The sequence below is a fragment of the Carya illinoinensis genome, chromosome 4, assembly GCF_018687715.1.
Source record: "Carya illinoinensis cultivar Pawnee chromosome 4, C.illinoinensisPawnee_v1, whole genome shotgun sequence".
Lineage (NCBI taxonomy): Eukaryota > Viridiplantae > Streptophyta > Magnoliopsida > Fagales > Juglandaceae > Carya > Carya illinoinensis.
The window spans coordinates 43,063,211-43,086,631 of record NC_056755.1 but is presented as its reverse complement, the minus strand read 5'-3'; the positions used below and the strand labels follow the sequence as shown (position 1 = coordinate 43,086,631).

The 23,421-nt window shown below is 35.8% G+C and overlaps 2 protein-coding genes across 3 annotated transcripts; both read right to left on the bottom strand.

Moving 5' to 3' along the window:
- Positions 1–5,932: 5,932 nt before the first annotated feature.
- LOC122308539 (pre-mRNA-splicing factor SLU7-A) lies at positions 5,933–11,632 on the bottom strand. 2 transcript variants are annotated; one of them, XM_043121915.1, is made up of 11 exons: positions 11,487–11,632; positions 10,286–10,361; positions 9,711–9,874; positions 9,483–9,595; positions 8,778–9,188; positions 8,459–8,594; positions 8,054–8,353; positions 7,247–7,463; positions 6,934–7,037; positions 6,492–6,560; positions 5,933–6,363 (listed from the first exon to the last, which is right to left on the bottom strand). In XM_043121915.1, the coding sequence occupies exons 2-11, from the start codon at positions 10,299–10,301 to the stop codon at positions 6,286–6,288; spliced, it is 1,608 nt and encodes a 535-aa protein (XP_042977849.1). In that variant the 5' UTR covers positions 10,302–10,361; positions 11,487–11,632; the 3' UTR covers positions 5,933–6,285. The 2 variants fall into 2 exon arrangements, with proteins under 2 accessions (XP_042977849.1, XP_042977850.1); XM_043121916.1 differs by lacking the exon at positions 11,487–11,632 and adding an exon at positions 10,732–10,882.
- A 10,032-nt stretch (positions 11,633–21,664) lies between these two features.
- Positions 21,665–23,421, bottom strand: LOC122306840 (transcription factor MYB4-like). Its single transcript, XM_043119359.1, has 3 exons — positions 23,187–23,421; positions 22,926–23,055; positions 21,665–22,396 (listed from the first exon to the last, which is right to left on the bottom strand). The coding sequence occupies exons 1-3, from the start codon at positions 23,317–23,319 to the stop codon at positions 21,805–21,807; spliced, it is 855 nt and encodes a 284-aa protein (XP_042975293.1). The 5' UTR covers positions 23,320–23,421; the 3' UTR covers positions 21,665–21,804.

Here is a 23,421-nt window from a genome sequence, read left to right as displayed (position 1 = left end):
TCTTCAAGCCTATAGCTCTCATCATCAATGCCCATGCTATCTAGTCCAAGGGGTGTATCACTGATCCAGTTCTATGTGCAAACGAGGGCCTCCACGGTTGACGGTGACAAAGAACTCCGAAAAGCATCCAAGACTCGACCTCCAGTGCTAAATGCCGACTCAGATGCAACCGTCGTAATAGGAATGGCTAGCACATCTCGGGCAATACGGGAAAGGATTGGATACTTAATGGAATTAGCTTTCCACCAAATGCATATCTCAAATGCAGGATTAGGTACCTCGACATCTTCCATAAAATACCGTTCAACTTCTGAAGTACACCCCATAATATTCTTCGATGCAACGAGCTGATGATACTCGTTCATGATGTCGTAATTCCTACGGCATTGAGGCAATGTGTCAGTCGGGCTAAAGTCATCAGAGGGAGGTGTCGGAGTCACGTGTGAGGTACCCGCTGAAGATGAAGGTTGTCCACTATTTTTGTAGTGGTTTTACAAGTCATCGAGATCAGTTTTCAGCGCTGTAATAAACAATGCAACCTTCATTGCCCCGAGGACGGAATTTGCCCAATATTTTATCACGGCCAACTTGATTCGGGGGTCAAGGATCACAGCTACAAAGAGTAATCTATTTATTTTCTCAATTTGCCCCCAATATTTATTATATTTAGACAACATCCTCTGAGCCATAGCAGATAACAGTCCGCTAGGGTCATCGCAACCATCTTCCAAGTGGTGGTGTAGTGTCGAGATCTGACTGAACCACAAGTTTGCAGTCGTGTATGCGGATCCAGATATTTTCATTGTAATATCATAAAAAATCTACAAAAATGTGACAAAGAATCCTACACTCATCCAATCATGTGTGTCCGGCGGACCGAGCCCCTTTCCTGCAGGCTCCAGCAAAGCATACCGCAGACCCCCATCTTCCACCTCCATCTGCTCAAACACTTTTTGGTACCTCTGTGCCACATCCAACATCATGTATGTAGAGTTCCATCGAGTGGGAACGTCCAAGCACATCGTCCGAGAATGTTTTATCCCAAGTTGTTCTTCTACTGCCCCGAATTTTTTCAGCCTTTGCAGGGAAGCCCTCACATACCGCACAATGTTGCGGACTTTTGTAATGGAATCGTCAACCTCTTTTAACCCCTTAGTCACAATCAAGTTGATTATGTGAGCACAACAACGAATATGGATAAACTCATGGTCCCGGATGACATCATCTCTCACTCTCGTATTCCGCTTGAACCATTCAATTGCAGTATCATTAGCACTGGCATTGTCAACTGTAATGCATAAAACCTTCTGAATTCCCCAATCTTTCAAGCAATCATCCATCGCTGCCCCAATTGATGCACCCTTATGATCATTTATTTCTTTGAATCCAATAATCCGTTTTTTTTAAGTCCATGAACTGTCTATGTAGTGTGCTGTAATACACATGTATGAAACATTCTGTATAGACGTCCATGTGTCAGTCGTAAATGAGACTCTCTGGCCGGTCGTCACAAACATTTGTCTCATCTCAGCCTTCTCTTTCAAATGCATTTTCATACAATCTCGCATCACTGTATACAGTGACGGCAATGAGAATCGTGGCTCAATAAGCTTGATAAACGATCGAAACCCTCTTTTCTCAACTGTAGTAAAAGGCATCTCATCTTGAATGATCATCTGGGCAAGCACATCTCTCAACATCTTCTCACTGTATTGAGGGATGACCATTTTCTTGGATTGCGTACCATCAGTTGCAGTAGAAGTTTCATAACTTAGCGTTGTCTGATCTCGGGCCGACAATCCTTTCGCTATCTTATACCTCTGGCAACTATTTAGATGTGATATCAAACCAGCAGTGCCTTGTTTCTTTGAATGACATGCAACTTCTGTGCCACAATGATTGCAAGCTGCGTGCTGCTCCGAGGGATCACCGTCAACCTTTGTGAAATGTTCCCACGTCCACGACCTTTTTTTATTTGATCGTGGACGTGGTGGTCTGGTCCTTGCGGATGAAGGTGGTGGTACATTCGGCTCATCCCCAAGCCCCATCTCCTCCTCATTATTAAATATATCCTCATCTTCTATGTTTATCGGGAGTGGAAATCGACTACTTGCACATGAAGTTTGTGTTCTGGAAGTGGGTCTGGATCTCGGTGCTAGGGACGAAATTGTGGCATCCTGATCTTGTTCTGGCATCCCATATGGTTCTTCCTCCATAGCTTGAAATCTGACACATTTAGTTCCAAAAATTAAAGTAGTTTATTAAATAAAATCAAGAATCAATATTATAAGAAAGAGTAAAAACAAGGGACTGAATATGAATAGGAGCTTAAGTTTCAGTTAAGAAGCAATTAAGGGAGATGAGGAGAGCAGAACAAAAGCACACAAGAAGAAGAACATTAACGCCACCAATATAAAAATATTTTAACTAAGAAGAGAAAAAGAAAAAACAATATTTAAAAAAAAAATATAGACAATACAATATAATTTATCTTCCATAATCCTTATTATCACCAAATACTAAATAGTTAATGTTTTTCCAAATAATACCAGTTTTTAAATATTAAGCTTGTTGACGCACTAATAATGTATTGCCACCATGTAATGTGCTAAATTCCTAGAAACTGTGTACCACTGTGATGAACATGAATACCCTTGATATCTATAGAAATTTTGTGCAGCCCCTCTTGTCACACTACATTCTTTATATTCTTGTCCGTCTATGTATTTTTAATGATAAGCAAGTCTGAGTTCAAATAGATATAATGTCAAGATACACTTCTCTTCTTATCTTCATGTATCTAAGAAGACTTCAAAATGGTCAATTCCTAAAACTCTTTATCCCAAGTACAATAGGCCATTGTGGCAACAAACACTTATTTTCCCCATACTTGTTCTTGGTCTTTACCTGCAGACTTTGTTTTTAGTTGAAGGCAAATATTTTCCTCAAACATCTCTATAGAACTAAATAGGAACAGCCTTATTCCCATCAAAACTTACAGCTGTAATGCCTCATGCATCTAAGGTGTCTAATGTCTATGTTGCCTCAATGATTGTGATGTGGCATGCTAAGGTTTTCAAAAAGCAGGGACAGACGGCAACCGCCCAAAGGCTTGATGACGGATGTTGTCATAGTACATGCCTCTAGATAATTGTAATTGATATTTGGCAAGTTCTTTCCAGCGACTTTTATCAAAGTGGATATAGGTCTGTGATGCTTGACCTATGCCAATTTCTTGGCATAATTTGAAAGTGTGAAACATCACCCTCTGCTTTTTTGCCTAGTGTCCTAAAGGATTTGGCTAGTCCATGGTTCCTTTGGGCCATGCAGGTGGTAGTTTGTCAGGCTAGATTGAAGTAATTTAAAACACCAAACAAGGGATATTAGGAATCATAGTAAAACACATGGAGTGCGTGTCATTACCCTAGTTTGGTATTTTATACAACGTCATATTCCTTCAAGATAAGAAGCCTATATCATATGAGTCAACATCTTACTTTCATGTATTGTTCATGATTTCCTTGTATCTACTGCTGCTTCTAGCTAGGTTTGCATATGTATTTTTTGTGGGCACTGGATGTTTCGGTTGATCTAGTAGGTTAGGAGAAATAGCTGTGCGTTTCACCACTAAAATATGTATAGTATGTTGCAATCAATTAGGACATTGACTCAAAGTATACTCTTACATTGACTCAAAGTATACTCTTATGTTATTAACTTATTATCACCAAATATAGCCTTGAATTGCAGCATAGACAAAGTGAAAGAAAATGGCTCAATGCACCAATACAAAGAAGAGTTTCCAGTCAACAACATTGGATTCAGCTGGGAGGTGATCAGAAGGGTTATTTGTGAGGGTTATTTGTGATATTTCTTTGTGACATTTCCACAAACACGTAGGCCGTAGCCTTCAAACTCTATCCAACTAACACACCGGCTGAAAAAGACCATCATCCTCCTCAATACATTCACGGCCAACGTAGAAAACAGAACATCCAATTTCCAATTTCCAATTATCAAATACATCCGGCTCAAAAATTTGGAGTAAATACACAATGCAAAAATATATATTTACCTCTTGTATTATCTTGGTTCCAAGTGGTGGTACTGCGGCGACTCGGCGACGATGACCTGACGCCAATTTACGGCGGACTGGTGTACGATGGGGGGCTGTGGCAGCTGAGGTCAGTGAGCCGTGAGCGTGAGGGGAGAGTGGGAGAAATGGTTGAGTCAGGTCGAATGGTCGAGGACTCCGAGTGAGAAATGGGTTATGGCCCTCGCGCAGGGCCGGAGGCCATTAAGCCGTGACTCAAAGTTCAAATGGTGTTGTTCTCATTTAAATGGAACGACGTCGTTCAAAGTTACATGTCAACAAAAACCAGATGCAAAACGGCGTCATTTTGCATTTGTTTTTTTTTTTAAAAAGTCGGAATCAGAATCGGAATTCGGAACCTGTGGTTTACCGATTCCGATTCCGACTCCGACTTCCAAACCCTCCGATTCCGTCGGAGTCGGAATTGGAGCGGAAGTCGACCAGAATCGAGCACTTCGGAATTTTGCACACCCCTAATTTATACCAAACATTTGTCATGGTTCTTCTGAGAATCAGTGGGCCGGTACTATGGCAGAAATACCTCTAAAATTATATATCAAAAAAGAAAAACGAAGAGGAGGATAAAAAGAAAACAAGAGAATAAATTAGCAAAAAGATGAACAAATACACGTAGGAAAGAGCGAGAGATTAGAGAAATGGTATTTACTATCATGAAGTGCGCATAGCCTCTTTGAAAAAACTGAGTAAATACAAATCTATGTGAAAAAAAGAATTAATTTTTAATAGTAAATCTTACTCTTTTTCAAAATAATTATGCAGTACTTACATACTCTATCACTGTATATAGTAAAATTATATATATATTTTTTAATTTTTTCTTAATGGCTAAGGATGTTAAAAAAATACTTAAAAGAAAATGATAAAAAAATTAAAAAAAATCTTAATATCTTATAAGTAGTAAATAGGTAGTGATAGGGTAGCATTAATGAGATTGAACCTTGTAGTGACAGAGAGGTCACTTTTAGAGTATTGGCAATGATCTAGTTATTGTCAAGTCTAAAATTTAACTAAAACTAGAGCTTTTGACTAAAGTTAAAACCAATTGAGATTTTAATCTACATTGGATTATCTATCCCAAAGTGAAAATAATAATAAAATATTATATATTTTAATAATAATTATTTATTTATTTTTAATATTTTGCAAATATACTATATATTAATTAATAATTTAATTTTTATTTAAAATTATTGTTTCCCAACTATTTTTCTCTCAACCTAATTATCCAACAAATACTTATGAAAATGTTTTTGGAGTAAAATATTATTTTAGAGATAAATAGTGACTAATCAAATTTGAAAAAATATATAAAATTACTGTAACTCAAAACTTGACCTTCAGCTACTCCAAATGCAGACTACTTTTGGCATAGTTAATCAAAATTTGACAAGCCAAAAGCCAATACTTGTGCTCTAAGAACGAGTAGGCGTTCATTGCAAAGGAGCGGTAGGGTATAGTAATCGAGTGCGTATTCTCCATTTCTACTCTTTACCTGGTAGAGGTACATTTTTTCAAAAGATAATCACCTGCCGTAGTTAAACCTTATTTTTTACAAGAGACATCAAGTTCCATCAGAAGCTATGGAACTTCACGTGTGTGTATTTATATATTTATATATATGCATGCATCACCATCGGCACGCCAATATGATAATATTGCAATTTGGCTACGTGTTTTCAACATTCTCTCTCTCTCTCTCTCTCTCTCTCTCTCTCTCTCTCTCTCTCTCTCTCTCTTGTTTTTTTTTTTTGTTTTTGAGTTTACATATACATATATAGAAGTATGACCCTTACAGCTACAAATATTCTCCACAAGGGGTAGAAAGAGTAAAACACGATCATCAGTCAGATAAACGAATGCTTCTTAGCATACATACATACACATCTGGTGCTCTCACGCTTCAAGGATTCAATCTCGACTAAATGAAGCTTACATACATACACAGAGAGTTCACACATTCGTGCAATAACAAGGATTCATTCTCGACTAAATGGAGCTTAAAGTAAGAGCACAAGCAAAAAACAGTGACTGGTTTGCTATAATAGTGTACTTGGAGCAGGAAGTTTGCTATAATAGTGTGATTGCATTATAAAGCAGCTTCGAGTAAATCCAGCTTGCAGCAGAAAGAAAGCTTCATGGCTTGTAGCAAGAAGCTCATGGAACATTTGAAACTAGTGTAAGAAGTCCTTCATTGGATCATCATGATGTACTTTCTTCATCCTGTATGCCTCCATATCCTCAAGTGTAACCTGCAATTGATTAAATAATTATGACAATCTACTAGAAATCCACCCATACAATCTAGCACCAGTTTATAACACGAAGTTCAGCATTCAATTCAGATGCTGGTTCAACCATGGAAATTGAACGATCTTACCTCATCATTCCATCTAACATTGTATTTGCGCTTTCTCTCATCTCTCTCTTCTCTCCTCCTTCCATCCTCCTGTCCAAGCCACATAATTTTTAGTCAACAATAATGTACATGGGGAACACTTCCAATAAACTGATCTTAACTAAAAATCTAAAAATATATAACTAAAGGTTAGGCCAGTTCAAATATAAATTCACAGGCAGCTCTTGACCTGTCTAGAGCTAGATTGCTCCTAATCTTTTATATTCCACTTCTTCTAAGAAACAATTCAAGTTTTAAGGTGTGAATAGCATTGAGTGTAGATTTTTTTTTTTTTTTTAAATTACATTAAATGCAGAAGTTACAAACACCAAGACCCATACCACCCGAGATTGTTGGCAAAGCTGTAAAGAATAATAAGAGCAAGATGAAAATAATAGTTATTGAACGTCAGGCCTTCATTCACCTTTTTAAGTGCTTCAGCCAGTAACTTCTCATCCAAAACCAAGTCATCTGGGACATCAGTTCCCCAAGTAGCAAGCCTTTTCTCCTCCACCGGTGAAGGTATCTCTGTTGTAATGTTTCATAATACAATGTCAAGTTAAATAAATATAGACTAAAGCCATATAAGCAGCAATAATAAACTATAAAAAATTAATATATACGCTTTCTTATTTATTTATTTATTGGTAAATAAGTTTTTTTAATTTATAATCAACACATAAGCTTCCTATTTCCATAAAAATAGGACCCAGAAAAATGACTGGAACTGAACACACCTTCAGTAGCTTCCTTACGAGCAATATTAGCCTTCATAAGATCTGTTGCAGCCTCAGAAGCTTCTATTCCAGCAGCACCAGTGCAGTAGCTGTTTCGGATCGTTTGCTTGCAGCACTTGTAACCCCACTGATGATCCATCCACCATGAACCCCAAACACTTGTATGGTTGTTGATGAAAACATCTTCTTCATACTTGCTTCTTGGAAGTGCTTTCTCCTGTGAATAGAATGAGGCAAGAACACATAAGCAGGAAGTAAAACATCAAAGATTGACCTCCTTTGGCATTGTTTATGCATTAATAGTTTTACAGTCTAATGTTTACAAAAAAAAAAAAAATCATTCATGTACAAGATACATGTACACCAATCAATGTATTTTGTCTCAGTGGAAACAACCATATAACATCACAAAGGAGCAATATCAGCTCCTGGGAATCTAATAACAATGCGCATTAGATTATAATCCCTCAATACTCTACATAGTAACCTAGTCCAAAAACCCCCCAACTCTTCTTTTCGAACATTGATTGCAAAATTAGGAGTTATAACTATGCATTGGGATAGATCCCCCCCCCCCCCCCCCCCCCCCCCCCAAAAAAAAAAAAAGCACAACAAAACCCCAAAAAAAAGGAACATATATGAAGTATGAAGTCTGGAAACGTTTATCAATTCAATATACTGTTTTAGCCACTCCCGCTCTTCCAACTGGTCCTATTTTTCTTCCACCACAACAACATTACTGCTGCTCAGCTTTGAAGGGTTGCCTCTTAACGATAAAAAAGAGTAAACCATTGATATAAACCATACCTGCCCTTTTATGATCCTGCCAGCACGATCATATTCAACTTCTCTTTCACTTTGTCCTAGTAGAAGCTCCATCGGAATGTCTTCTTCAGTAGCCGCATTTCCATACTTCTCCAATATGGTGTCTTTTGTTTGGGACTTCAGTTTCTCCTTAATGACCTTATAATTCTTATAAAGCAACTCAGCTTGGGATGGAGCCGCTTGCATATGAATGTCTTGCCCCTTATCAAATGCTTCCCAGGCATGGATGTTGAGCTGCTTGAACTCCAAAGCTTCACCACTATTCCTATGTTGGTTATCTCCCTATAACATACAAAGGTTAAAAAATAAAAGATAAAAGTGAGATTAATACATAATATAACCTTGCAAATTGCAAAAAAAAAATATCTGATCTTCAAGATCACTTACCCCATAGAACTTCTCATTCGGATCTGCATCTGGAAGAGGATCTTCACGCATAGACCGTGTTTTGGGATCATAGTGCGCAGAGTTGACATCAAGATTTAAAAGATATTTTGCCGTGTCCTCCCGAATACGCAAGTTCCTGCAAACTATATACTTCAGTATACATACAACCTCCAACCCGTAAGGGTGAATATATCAACCCCATAGTTGTAAAGCAAAGGCAGCCATGGAAGAGCTTATGTTTTCTGATTAAAAAAAAAAACACACTTTTTTCCTGCGGTTGGATGGCATTAAATAAGTGGCAACAGAAGGGAGCTCTCACCTCACAGTTCCAGTACTCCCACCGCCTGTTGTGCGTACACGCTTTTCAACCTTTGCAAAGTCCATTTGCTTGCTCTCATCAACCTTGGCTTCATCCACCCTGAGATCATCTTCATCATCATCCTCATCGCTTACCTCAGCCTCACCATTTTGGTTATTGTTTTTCTCAAGTTTCTTAAGCTGTTGATCTTTCAGGTATTTCCTTCGAGCTTCATCCCTTGCTTCATATCTCTCAATGACATAGGCATAGGTGGATGCATCATATCCATTCCAACGGTCCCGTTTACCATCATAGTCAAGCTCAAAGGTCTCTATTTTTTCATCAGGTGCAATGTGTTTGTTTGTCCACTTTGCTCCCACTTTCCGGGGTCTTTCCATACATGCCTTTGCATCATGTGTCATGGATCCACAGCTGTTACGAATCATTTCAAAATAATTATCCTGACTGTGCAATCGAGAAAATAAATAAAAACCTAGGTTTCTTTGTAGTTGGCAAGAAGGGCAGGGGGTACACGGGCTAAAAACCACAGTTTATTGCATTACAGCCAACTGGAACTAGGCAAGGTATTGCTAGTCTATGGTGTCGTTCTTTTTCTTTTCCTTTTTTTTTTTTTTTTGGGCTAGTAATTACTAGGATGGCAAGGAGGCGGTTGTGATGAAGGGAGAGGGAGAGGGAGAGGGAGGGAAAGAGGAAGAGATCACTCACTTTTCACATGCACCCTTCCTGTACTTATCAGCCTGATAAATTTTGGCACCTCTGTCATACCATGACTTGGTGTAATTCGGATCTGACTTCCACTTCCTTTGATGTTTTAAACTCTACAAAACAAAATAATAATAAGATTAATATTAATATTAATATTAATAATGACGCTTCAATTTCTCCAGATATATATGTGGAACTAAATGATAAATCAAGAAGGAATGTACTTACAGGTCTCTCAGCGTTGAGATACCAAGGTGCAGATGACATATACTGGGGAATGTGAGGGTTGATCTCTTTTCCATCCTCGTCAACCTCAGCTGGTGCAAGCCCAGCTTTACGCGCCTCTTCCAATTCAATTTGCTTACGATGGTCCTCCCTAGACTTGAAAGCAACTGCAAGCCCCAACATACCACAAAAATAATTATTGGAAGAGTAAAAATGTTTAACGGTCAAGGAAGAGGAAGGACAACACTTCACAGATGTGGGGACTAGACCAAAATACATTCGCCAGACAAGACAACAAACCTTTTCTCCAAGCACCACTACAATTAAATTTCCCCCACCAACAAAAAACAACTAAAGGAATCCCTAAAAGTGTTACCTTGGGAACCAATCTAGCAAAACGGCCAAATCCCAACTCAGAGACGCAACATAAGGTTCATATGTATCAATATGCGAATTAAGAAACGGAAGCCCCAGGTGATCCCAGAAGATTTTCAAAATCATAGTACGTAAAAGGAAAATAGGGCAAACTAGATTTTCGTGAGGAAAAGAGCAATAGCGGAATTTAAAAGAAACAGTACCTGAAGCGGTCGCCATGTTTGGCCCAGGTAGATCCTAACACCCCAAGCTCGCTCTTCGGTTTCAGGAATCCGTAATCTGCAATCAGAAACCCTAGAAATTTAGAGAAGGATATGGTCCTGTGGAGAGATAATATTCGAAGCCACGACAATATGCGAGTCGGTGAGGCGGTTCTGCTCCATTTATTTCTTATATTTGCATCAAAACGACCACGTTTTCTTTTATGTTTAATCCTATTAGTGTGATGTAATTAAATGGACGGAATATCTCGTATTTAAAAAATATAGTTATAAATATAATTATGTATTAATTTATGTATTAATATAATATAGTTGATTAAAAAGTAAATTTTATTAAAAATAATATTAATTTAAATTTTAAATATAAATAAATTAATATTAATACACACGCGATTATATTTATACCTAACAAAACTCTTTTCTTTTACATCCAGCAAGTGAAAACCCAACACATAGTAGATTTATGGTAGTTACGGTGGATGGGTATCCAGTTAAACCTCCTCCCCCTTTTCCCTTCTCCCCTCTCTTTCCTCTTCTCTCCAGAGTCCTTCTACCCGGAAGCCATTTTCATCTTCTCCCCCGAAGCCCTTCTTCTCCCTTGAAGCTATTTTCTTCTCAGCATCACTCCGATTCGAAGGCTTTCTTCTCCCCCGAAGCCATTTTTTCTCTGATTCGAAGCCATTTTCTCAATCCATACTCACCCAAAGAAAATAGAAGAAAGGAAATAAATTAGGCAAAAATAGGAGCGGGCCAGGATGGATGAGCATGACTGATTTCCTGAGTTTCGAAGCATTGGCAATCTTTAGTTTTACTTCTCAATATAAAATAGCATGCAGAAGTTGGTGGGTTCAATATCATTTCTTTTACAGAGATTTCAGCCTTTCCAGTACTTTATAGATTTTTTTTTCACCTGTTCTCGTTTATGGGCTATCCTTTATATGAGATCCATGAGGCGTGAGCAAGGACAAGGGCAAATTCTGAGAACCAAAATGAAGAATAACTAGGATCCCATATTTTCTCACCATCCAAACAACAATATATTTTCTTAGCATCCAAGTAGAAAAAAAATTCTTCGCATCCAAACAGAAACAACATTTTCTCAGCATCCAAACGACGCATTTAAAGCCAATAAAATCATCAGAAACGTAAATAAACATCCAAATGGGAATACCCTCACCCATACCTCGTCGATGGCCACAAATCTCTCGGTTGAGGGGAGCAACAATTGGAGATTTGTTAAGGGGAAGAGCAGATCACGGGGTTTTTGGTGTTTGTGGTGTTTGGGGGGCGGGTGGCGGCGGGGGGAGAAAGATGGAGAGAGAGAGCGACGGAGGTTGGGGGGAAAGATCAGAACTATAAAAATAAAAAATAATCACCTGTGTACGAGTCTATGTTGTAATTTGCAACATTTCCTACGTGGCAGCTTGTGATTTGCTGGTGTGATTGAAGCTAATTACCCGACCGGTCTGAAGTGGCTCTCTTAAATGCAACACGGATCTTACACATGATAAATCGGGTTGGGCTTACACCACTACAACTTTAAGCCCAATAGGTTTTCTGTTCTCATATTTCATATATTTTCTTCTTTTTTGGATTTTTGATGATATCTAAAATTTTAAATTATAATAAATATGATCCTACTTGGGGGTTGTTTGGTGATAAATTTCATCTAATCACATTTCAACTTCTCTCATTTCATTTCATTCCTAAACATCATTTAAATACAAATATTTTCAATTTCCAATCTTAAATCTTCTCAAATTTTTAGATAAAACACAAAAAATGATTCAAAATGTTTAAATTTTAAAATAAAAATAATATTATAACTTTTTAATATTCTTTATTCAATTTTTCTCTTCTTTCCCAAAATCTAATAAAATATCATATCTCAAACTATTTCATTACTGAGAAATGATAGTATACTGCCCTAAGTGTACCGCTCCAAATGACCACTCATCAATTCTATTTTTTTAATTTCTTTTTACTTAATAATTAAAGAAGTGACTATTAGTATATTGATTTTTTTTATATTTTTTTTAAAATATTTTAAAATGATAAAAAAATGAATAAAAAAAATTTAAAAAGTGATTTTAGCTTAGCAGCCACTTGCAGCGGTCAACTGCAAGCGGCATATATAGTAGCAGTGCTCTTTCATTATTATTCATAAATTATTTTATTACTATTTATAAATTCTCATCTCATTTCATTCTCAATAACATCTCCTTAGTCTTTCAATATTTTAATTGCTTCTTATTATTATTACTATTGGGGATAAAGTCTAATAAGTGTAAATTGATCCACTGTAATAAAGAGTGAAGACATAAAGCTGTGATTTGATTAGGCTCAAGACAATGAGGCAAGTCAGATTAAAAACCAATAAAAAAATTTAGTCACAAAAAAATTATATAAAAATAAATTTACAAACTGATGTGATTTGATGTTATACGTCAGATTATAAAGTTATTTTTATTATAAAGTAGATCTAACAAATTTTATGAAACCACACCATTTTGATCACTTTAGCATGCATCTTGGTCACCTTCTTCTTCTCCTTAATTTCTTTTTCCATAATAACCATTATACAAGAGAATAAAAAAATATGAAAGCTTATACGTACTATATATACTAAAGATCATTTTATATCTCCAAGACTTATGGATCGACGTATGGTTAATACCGAACACTTGTGATCCATTTTATCCTTCTTTTCTATTTATTTTATAGCGCATGCCAAGGATGTACACCACAAGGACCTTCAACCACGCATCAAAGCATATTCAACTTCTGGTCACCTCTAGCTAGCCCGAGACAGACATCGACAATTACCAATATTTGCACTTAAGTATTATCTTTAGGCTGACTTTGACAGTGGGCCGCAAGCAATTTGGAATTCAAATACAATTTCAATTCTAAGCACATTGATCAGAAGATCGCTCCATCAGTGTATACGTAGCTAGTAACTTATCCAATTTTCCATTCAATATTTGCTCAATCTAGGAATCCAAAGATTTCAAACAGTTGTAAAAGGTTTATCAAATCAAATTAATGTTTTTTAAGTGTTATAAACTATATTGAATTGTATGACCACATTTATCTAGTCGTCAAATACATAGTGCATAGTGCTAGCATAGTACTAGCATAGTGAGTTGGTCGACATATGCATAGTGCATAGTGCTAGCATAGTACTAGCATAGTGAGTTGGCCGACATATGCATAGTGCATAGTGTTAGCATAGTACTAGCATAGTGAGTTGGCCGACATATGCATAATGCATAGTGCTAGCATAGTCCCCTTTGTACGCCTATATATATCGTTGAATTCTTTAATAAATTCATAAGTTTCATAACCTTTCTGAGCTCTATCTCTTTCTCTCTCCTTTTAAAAGTTTTATAATATGTTATGACTCTCTCTTTTCTATGACTTCATAACACGTTATCAGCACGAAAGTTCTGACGATTTTGAAGCTAGTAGTCCTCTACTTCAAGTAAGTTTTTCAATATATTTTTATATTCCTGATTTATATATGTAAAAAATGTCAAATCTTACAAAATTGGAATTCGTTGCTCTTGACATTTTTGAAAAAAATTATTTATCTTGGATCCTTGATACTGAGATCCATCTGGATGCGATGAACCTGGGAGATACAATTAAAGAAGGAAATCAAGGGTCCCTGCAGGACCGTGCTAAAGCAATGATTTTCCTTCGGCACTATCTTCATGAAAAATTAAAAACTGAGTATCTAACGGTGAAAGATCCACTTATTTTGTGGAATGATTTAAGGGAGAGATATGAACACCAGAAAACTGTAATCCTCCCAAAAGCTCATCATAATTGGATGCACCTGAGGTTGCAAGACTTCAAGAGTGTTAGTGAGTATAACTCTGCACTCTTTAAAATTAGCTCGCTATTGAAATTATGTGGTGAAAAAGTCACTGATGATGACTTGTTAGAGAAGGCATATACTACTTTTCATGCCTCGAATGTGCTCCTGCAGCAGCAATATCGAGAGCGAAAGTTCAAAAAATATTCTGAACTTATATCTTGTCTTCTATTAGCTGAGCAAAATAATGAGCTTTTGTTAAGAAATCACCAGTCACGTCCTACTGGTTCTATATCATTCCCTGAAGTGAATGGTACTAGATTTACATCATTCCCAGAAGCGAATGGTGCATCTTTTCAAAGAAAACGAGGGCGTGGACGTGGTAGGAAAAACTATGGAAGTGGAGGTCCTAAAAGTGACTATACTAAAAGGGACAATAATAAATATACACCGTACCACCAGAAGTGATTCAACTCAGAGAAGGGAAAAGGTCCCCAAAACAAATTTTTAAAGAAAGATGAAGATGGATGCCATAGATGTGGTATGACTGGACATTGGGCTCGTATCTGTCGTACAGATAAGCACTTGGTTGACTTATACCAATCTTCTATAAAAGAAAAAACAAAGAAATTTGAAACAAATTTTACTGAACCATCATATGCTTTAGATTCTATAGATGGAGAAGATATTACAAGTCTTGATGTTTCTGATTTCTTTGAGGATTCTAGTGGTAGAGTTGATCATGAAAGTGTTCCTTTTTAATTAATGTATTTCCTTTATCTTATTATAAAATATTTTTATATTCTGCAATGTTTTGTAGTAATGAAAGTTTTATTTATTCTTTTATACTTATTGATGATATGATTTATCTGAGAATGGAAATAGAGCATCCCTGAAGGATCGCCCTAAATCAATAATTTTATTGAGTATCTCATATGAGTGATACTTGTACCAAAAACTCATTATGATTTATGCACCTGAAGTAGCAATATCGAGTATGCTCCTGAAGTAGCAATATGAAATGCAAACGTTCACAATATATTCTAAATCTGTATCAGTGACTGAGCAAAATAATGAGCTTTTGATAAGAATCATTATTCATGTCTTACCAGATCTACATCCTTCCCTGAAGTGAATGATAATGAATTTATATCATTCTATTCCCTGAAGTGAAAAGAATGATGCGTTTCATTCAAAGAAAATAAGAGATTGGACGTGATAATGAATATCTTTTTGGGCCAGAAGCTCGTATTGGAAAAACTGTAAGCTTTCTCTTTGAGATGATATTATACAAATTATTGAATCAAATATTATGATGCATCAAAAGGTTATATGATTTAAAATATTTGTATCTTTTCATGGTTATCTTGATCATCCAAAATCAATTACGATAAGTCGAATGATTTTCATATGGACGTCCATAAAAGAACCAGAAGATTCTTTTACTATAAAGTTTGACCACCAGAAATGAAAAGAAAAATTTGCTTGAAGCAAATAAGATGAAATTATTCGACGTTATCTTGATTATCATATGTGAACCAGAAGTTCAGATGATAATTAAATTTTGGATACAATAAGATAAAAATGTCTCATATTCTAGCTGCTAAAATTCCAGCAAGGATTGAAGTCCCTGTAGGACAATTAAGAAATTCAGCAGTCTAAAAATATGTATAAAGGCATGTGAGACTTATCGATACAAAAGATAGATTATCTCAAAAGAGAAAGGCACAAATAATTTGGTGCTCCTGAAGAGGCCATACCCACAAAACAAGTAATAAAATCCATCCAAATTCTCTGTATAAAATTCTCCTATATAAACTCTTGAAGAGTGCCTCCTGAAGAGGTTTTTCATAAAAATGTCTTCCCTTGAAGAGGGACAGGTACCTGAAAATAACGAGATCTCGTTACATTTCATGAATAATGGAGAAATTATGGATAGAAATAAAATCGTTGTCGACAATGTATTTCCATATGAGATGGCAATTGACATTACCAGAAGTAATGATGAAAGTGAATCAAAAATCGTCGAAGAATACGACGTAAAATATTGACCAAATTTGAAAGAAACAATTCCTGCAGAATTGATTCACTAGTAAAATATGATGCATTGAGACTTATAGTCCAAACACCTAAAGAGGTGATGCTTGTTGAATGTCAGTGGGTATTTATGAAAAGGAAATAAAAATGTGATATATAAATCACGAGTCAGTTTCTCAATTCCAGCAAAATTGATATCACTAAGTAAAATGTGATAAATATGGACTTGAAATCCAAACACCTAAAGAGGTGATTTTTGTTAAATATCAGTGGATATTTATATACATGATATAAAAAGCCTGAAACTTTTAATATGAAAATGTGATATAGAAATCACAAGTTAGTTTCTCGAAGAAACAATATTGATATGATTTTAAAGTGGTTGAAATCATATTGAGATTTTTATTAGCTTGAAAGTTACCGAGAGTTTGGATATGCATGGTTAACTGCATATTTATATAGATCATCGGATCATGATATATATATGAAAATTCCTGAATGACAGAAAATGTCTGAAGCTTCTAATATGAATACATCTGGAAATATGTATTCTATCAAGTTTCAAAGATCCTTATATGATCTAAAGCAATCCAAACGCAAATGAAAACAAGCTATTATTGCAGTTTATATATATGATTTAAATGTCATTGAGGCTCCAGAAGAGCTCATAAAAATTGCACATATTTGAAATATAAATCTGAAACCCTTGCAGCTTCAAGGGGAAGATGGATGATGTTATTAGTCATGAAATACCATCTTTTAATACAATTAGTATTTCAGATTCATATTATGGGTTTGATATGAAGTGTGCATTATTAAAGAAGAAATAAAAGGGAGCACACAGAACATCTACCAAAAGATAGAAACACAAATATGAATATTTGTGAAATATTATTTTATTATCTTGAAGCAAGAATTACAAAAATTTGAGACACTTTGCCTCATTCTTCAAACGCTCTTGTTTTTCAAGAATCTGCATAGCATCCCTATCTAAAAGGGTGGGCAATCGAAAAGAAGATTTAAGCAAGGATTTTAAATTCCTATTCTCTTTCTTTTTTGATTCTATCTTCATGTTGGACTCCAGAAGAAGTCGCTGAAGTATAGCAATATTCTCGTGGAGATTGTCAACTCCACAAGTTTTGGATTGCAGTCGCTGAGAAAATGCGACAATGAATGATGAGTATCGGGTACCGAGACTCACAAGCTCATAGATAGCTTTATTATCTGACCTACGAGTCAGATCATTATATTGCATGATAGAACCTGTGGTAGAAGCAGGAACAGCTGATGAACGAGGTGCAGAATACCTCATATATTGACCCTGAGAAGATTGCTGAGCCATTGCAGAGAGAGATTGCAAGATAAGAATGCAGAAATAGATTGCAGAGTAAAAATGTAGTATGATTACAGAAAAGTGAAGAAGATGAGATGCGAATGAAAATGAACTGAATATTTCTTTTATAAAGAAAATTATGATACAGCATCTCTCGTGAAGCAAGAGAAAAGAGATGGAATATAGCTTCATAGCTCTGCGGCGTCTGACAGCACGCCTGACAGCTGCGGTGCCTGACAGCACGCCTGACACCTACAGAGGAGTTGAAAATCCGCGATGCTTGTCTGATCTTAAAAGGCTGGCCACCGTTTTTATTAAAAAATGAGGTTAGCGGTTTAATGTTGATGAATTCTCCACTAACGATATTATTTACAAGAACTCCAGAAGAATACAACTCCAGAAGAGTAGTGATAAGCAGAAAGATCCAGTTGTGATTATTTTATCAACATGGATCAAGTCCACAGTTAGTTGGATGTACAGATGCAAGTTATCTTTCAGATACAGACAAGAAGATCATTGCAATTCATGAGAAGAAAGTTGAAATTGATATCAAGAAGGTACGGTCAAGTAAAAATCTGGCAGATTTATTCACTAAAGCATTACCAACTGCAACATTTAAGAAGATTATGCAGAACATTGGAATGCAGAGGTTTGAAGACCTGTTATCATGCACTTTTCAGGGGAAGTAATGTCTTGAAGACTTGTGCTGATTGTACTCTTTTTCCTTCGCTAAGGTTTTATCCCACTGGGTTTTCCTTTGCAAAGTTTTAATGAGGCAATCCTAAAGCACTCGGCGATACACATGAATACTGTACTCTTTTTCCTTCGCCAGTGGTTTTTTCCCACAGGGTTTTTCCTTGGCAAGGTTTTAACGAGGTATATTCTTTAAATATGGTCATCCAAAGGGGAAGTGTTATAAACTATATTGAATTGTATGACCACATTTATCTAGTCGTCAAATGCATAGTGCATAGTGCTAGCATAGTACTAGCATAGTGAGTTGGTCGACATATGCATAGTGGATAATACTAGCATAGTACTAGCATATAGTACTAGCATAGTACTAGCATAGTGAGTTGCCCAATATATGCATAGTGCATAGTGCTAGCATAGTACTAGCATAGTGAGTTGGCCGATATATGCATAGTGCATAGTGCTAGCATAGTCCCCTTTGTACGTTTATATATATCGTTGAATTTTTTAAGAAATTCATAAGTTTCATAACCTTTCTGAGCTCTATCTCCTTCTCTCTCCTTTTAAAAGTTTTATAATACGTTATGACTCTCTCTTTTCTATGACTTCATAACATTAAGTACTTATTTCAAATTACTTAGTATTTATTACAACCAATATAATCTTACTCATTTTTATCCAAAATTTCTCAAAAAAAAAAAAAAAAACACAAAATATGTTTATCAAATAGATATTTGTGCTTCCCAAATCATGCTAGTTTAAATATGGAATAGAATAGTGCTATATTTACTTATAATTTTATGTATAAGACTCATTTTGTCAATTTTATTTTAAAATTTAGATTTTATAATTTTTAGCATGTTAATAGCTTATATGTGGAGAAGTTGTAAATTTTTCTTAAATATAATTAACATTACTTTTTCTATATTAATATGACATATTTCCAGTAATTATTTTTATTAACTTAAAATATGTCGCATGGTGGGTACACGAATGATTGACGGTGCCAAACTTAGAATAAGGAAAAGAATTATTACTTTTTAATCATGTTCAACAGTCTAATCAAAGAAAAAATAAATAAAAGAATTTACCATCTGAATGCTTTATCTTGGTTTTTTTTATTAAGGTGAAATCATTTTCCCAGTCTTTGAACTCCAACAGTATACAGCAATGTTGTATGGCCTGCTACTTTTCTAGCAGCAGCCACAACTTTAACCTCAATTATTTCCCACAAAAAACAACATTATCCCTTTCTTTTTTCAAGTGTAATAATGGTGAGTCCAACTATTCAATGTCTCTGTAGGCTGTAACAAAAATCCATGCTTCAAGTTGATGTGATTTGGGTTTTCTCTCTCTTTTTACTCAACGACCCGTGTTCAACATGTTCTTTTGAGTATTAAAAGAGGCTAATTAATTAATAAAGGACCATCTCATGGTATCCTCTTGCCGACCACGTAGACCGACGTTGTACTATTGTTTAGCGTATCTGTGCTTCAAAAAGATGGTGCTTCCATTACGTTGTCCAAGTGTCGGAGTTTACAAAGAAAGTTCACGAAGAAAAAGTTTAAAAATTGAGGTGATCGATCTATTCCGATAAGAGGAAGTTCGCATTTAACTTATTTGTATAAAGTCACGACAATTTATAAACTATCATTTTTCTAATTTGTTGAAAAGTTTTATTTCTATTTTAAATTTTAAAAAAATATTAGAATTGTCAGATATCAATTATAGAAAGAACTAGTGGTCAATTTATACGTATAAGAAAAATCCAGTTTATGATCTCTTGAACTAGCTTTTGAGGTTGAGAGAGGCTTAAGACTGACCAACACTAATATTAGAGTCTAGATTTACCAACAATTTCAGACCCAATAGTTCGCAGGAGAAATAGATTGTCGCTGCTTTGACTTAAGGCCCAATATGTGAGGGGAAGATTATTAGAGTTGTCCCACATCAGTTGTAGAATGGGCTGGTGGTCAATTTATAAGTATGAGGAAAAACTTCATCTCTTGAACTAGTTTTTGAGATTAAGAAAGACCCAAATCACCTAACAAAAATATAGTACAAACATGCACAAGGATGATTAAAGAAAGACTTTTGTTACGTACAAACGAATTTACATAATAATTTGCGTACCAATGCTAATACATGTATTTATATTCAAAATTTAAATTTATATTATTTTTAATAAGAGTTTTGCTACATACAAATAAAGTCATGTACTAATCTGCGTATCAATATTGATTCCTTTATACTTAAATTTTAAATTAGCACTATTTTCAATAAAATCTACTTTTTATCCAATCACAATAAATTAGTGCACATATTAGTATATAATTATACTTATAACTAAACTTGTTCTTTTAATAAAATTTACTTTCTGATTAATCACAATAGATAAGTGTCCATATTGGTGAATAAAATTGTTTATAACTAGATTTTTCCTTAAAAGAAATTAAAATATGAACAATCTTTTACGTGTCAGTACCAAGAGGATCAGTGGAGTTCGATCTGTAGTCTCTGGCACAATTTACACATGATGCAGTACTGTCTTTGGATTAGTTACAACGTACTCCTGCCCGTCACCATCATTTTTCGCTGTCTTCTAATTAGTTTAAAGCAAGCCATGCCAAAGAAAAGAACAACGAGTTTTTCTTTTTTGTCCTCATTTTTTATTTGAATCGGCATGAGAATGATCAGACACGAAAGTAAGTTGGTAAGTCTGAATCTGATCTGGAATCCACTGCTTTAAGTATGTGGAATCCACTGCTTACTATATTAGAATATTCTGAGACTCAGAATCATTGGTTTCACATGAATATATTGTTAAAGTAAGTTTTATAATGAAGATGAATCTATATAAAATGGTGAATTTAGTGATATTTAATGTTGCCGACGCTAATCACCATCTTCACAATTGTTCTTGTCAAGCAATGATCATTGGTGCGACTCACGAACATAATGGTTTACGGAGTAGTACATGAGGGAAAGCATTAACATTATCATATGCATGCAGGGGGAGCTAGATAGTGTTATCAAGATTGAATGAGAGATATTAAGGTGAGAGGGAATGCATAGAGATAAAGTTGAGGATTGTAAGTTCGCTGTATTGGTGGGATCGATGAGAAAGGTGGCAGATGGAACTACGTACATTAAAATTGAAGGAACTTAAGTTAACAAATATATATGCATCCTAGAGTTGTACATGACTATAGCCATGTACGTGCGGGTGGTCCTCCATCGATCCGTGCATGGATCAATATATTTTCTTTCTCCGAGCATGATGTAGATGTTTTCGTGATCATCTTTTCTTGGTATTTCTCGTTTCTTTACATAATGCAAGGAGAGGACAATGAATGGTAAACGTGCTATTACAACCACTGAAACACAAGCAGACATCTTGGATTAATTCTGCTGATATTCTGTCATGTTGCTGTTTGACTATCGAGTCTCTGTCTCTAAAGAATATAGTGGTCCACAATAAATCCAAAATTCAATATCTGTCATATTGAACATATAAATTCTTCTGTTCCAAGGCTCAACAAACTTGACATCCATTTCCCACATGAAAAATTATAAAAAAGTATGAAAAAATAAAATTACAACCAAACATGACTTTGGTCAAAATTCTGGTAAATCTGGCAATTCCCCCGCCCTTGGGAAAAGGTTGAACCAAAAATCCATGCTATCGTGCATGTTTGAACCAAACGCATGGACAGGCTCCATTAATGTCCCTATTGGAGAAAATGGAAGTTGAACTTCTTGATCAAGATGATCACCACCAACTGCAGCAGAAAAATCATTCACCTCCCCCGAATCTTCTGTCCACAACACCTCTGACCAGAAATTCTCATCCATTTCCGGGAAGTTTCCTGGGGATTCGGCTTTCAGGTACCCACTGTTGTCGCTGTTAATGTCAGCCATGGTGATCGTGGATGACAAGTCACTTGAACATTCTTGTGGGGAGACTGGTCTATGTTCTGGGCTCTCAGATGCTGCATCATGACTTGGAAAATTCATGGGTTCTAGTTCATTAATTTTAGCCACGTGAGAGTATTCGAACGTATTGGTGGCCGGAGCACAACTTCTTTTGGCCGCTGCTGGGGTACTGTCTTGGTGTTGTTTGACGAGCCTCTTTTTCAAGTGGGTGTGCCAAACATTTTTTATCTCATTGTCTGTTCGTCCTGGTAGCCTAGCTGCAATTGCCGACCATCTGAAAGCAAACAAAGTAGAATCACGATCAGGATTCGTGCTCAGTTAACAATGTTATAATCCTGTTTTCCAGCAATTAAAAAGGATTCAAATTAATTTTTGCCATTTTTTATGTCATCACATCATATATATTATTTGGGAGTATCTTTTTCATCAACACGTGATTTTCTGTAGAAGCACATGACAGTGTCACAAGCAGGAATCTTTTCATCCCCACATGTTTCATAAACCAAAATAAAAAAGAGAGAGAGAGGCTGCTGTGAGTTGCGTCCCCCAATTTCCATCTCTAGATGCTAAAAACAGTGGCTAGATGCTAGAAACTATTGAAGCTAGCAAGTCTGAATGCAAATGATCAGTAAAGTTTAAACAACAAGCCATTGCTTCCATGCAAATTCAAGCTTAAATTCTATGATTTTGAGGTTAGAAAGTTTCTTTCCATGAACTACCTGAACCCAGAAAAAGAAAAAGAAAAAAAAAAGAGAGACAAAATGGAAGAGTGGCCAGGGATCGATTAGTCTATGTATACCGACCTATTGCCTAACATTTCGTGTAAATTTATGATTGTATCCTCTTCTTCTCTGCTAAAATTTCCTCTTTTGATGTCTGGTCTCAGGTAATTTGTCCACCGGAGCCTGCAACTCTTTCCACACCTCAGTAAACCTGGAAAAGAAAGCGAAAGATTCAAAACTACTGCATGCATTAATTAATACGCATCATATTGATTAGAAAAAGAACTAAGCTAGCTCCTAGATTAAAAAAAATCGTTTTGAAGCGGTCTGCAAATGAATTACCAGCTTGTTTTGGAAGTGCTCGCCAATTTCCATGGCCGTAGCGTTGAACGTAAGTGATCAGAATCTGATCTTCTTCAGGGGTCCAAGGACCTTTCTTCAACCCCATCTTCTCACAGCATGGAGCTCTCACCATTTTTTCTTTATTAATTGTTGTGTTTTCAGAAAGTTAAGCGACTTCGTGATATCTGGCTAGATATTGCTTCAGTGGATGGGAACTCAAAGCTCAGCATTTTGG

Excerpts from the sequence above, each read along its gene's own strand:
- LOC122306840 (XM_043119359.1), bottom strand. The coding sequence starts at position 23,319 with ATGGTGAGAGCTCCATGCTGTGAGAAGATGGGGTTGAAGAAAGGTCCT. Across the intron at positions 23,056-23,186 it reads AGCACTTCCAAAACAAGCTG|GTTTACTGAGGTGTGGAAAG; the intron begins GTAATTCATTTG and ends TTTCTTTTCCAG. Across the intron at positions 22,397-22,925 it reads CACGAAATGTTAGGCAATAG|ATGGTCGGCAATTGCAGCTA; the intron begins GTCGGTATACAT and ends GTTTGCTTTCAG.
- LOC122308539 (XM_043121915.1), bottom strand. Across the intron at positions 9,596-9,710 it reads ATCTCAACGCTGAGAGACCT|AGTTTAAAACATCAAAGGAA; the intron begins GTAAGTACATTC and ends TTTGTTTTGTAG. Across the intron at positions 7,038-7,246 it reads TCGTAAGGAAGCTACTGAAG|AGATACCTTCACCGGTGGAG; the intron begins GTGTGTTCAGTT and ends ACATTACAACAG.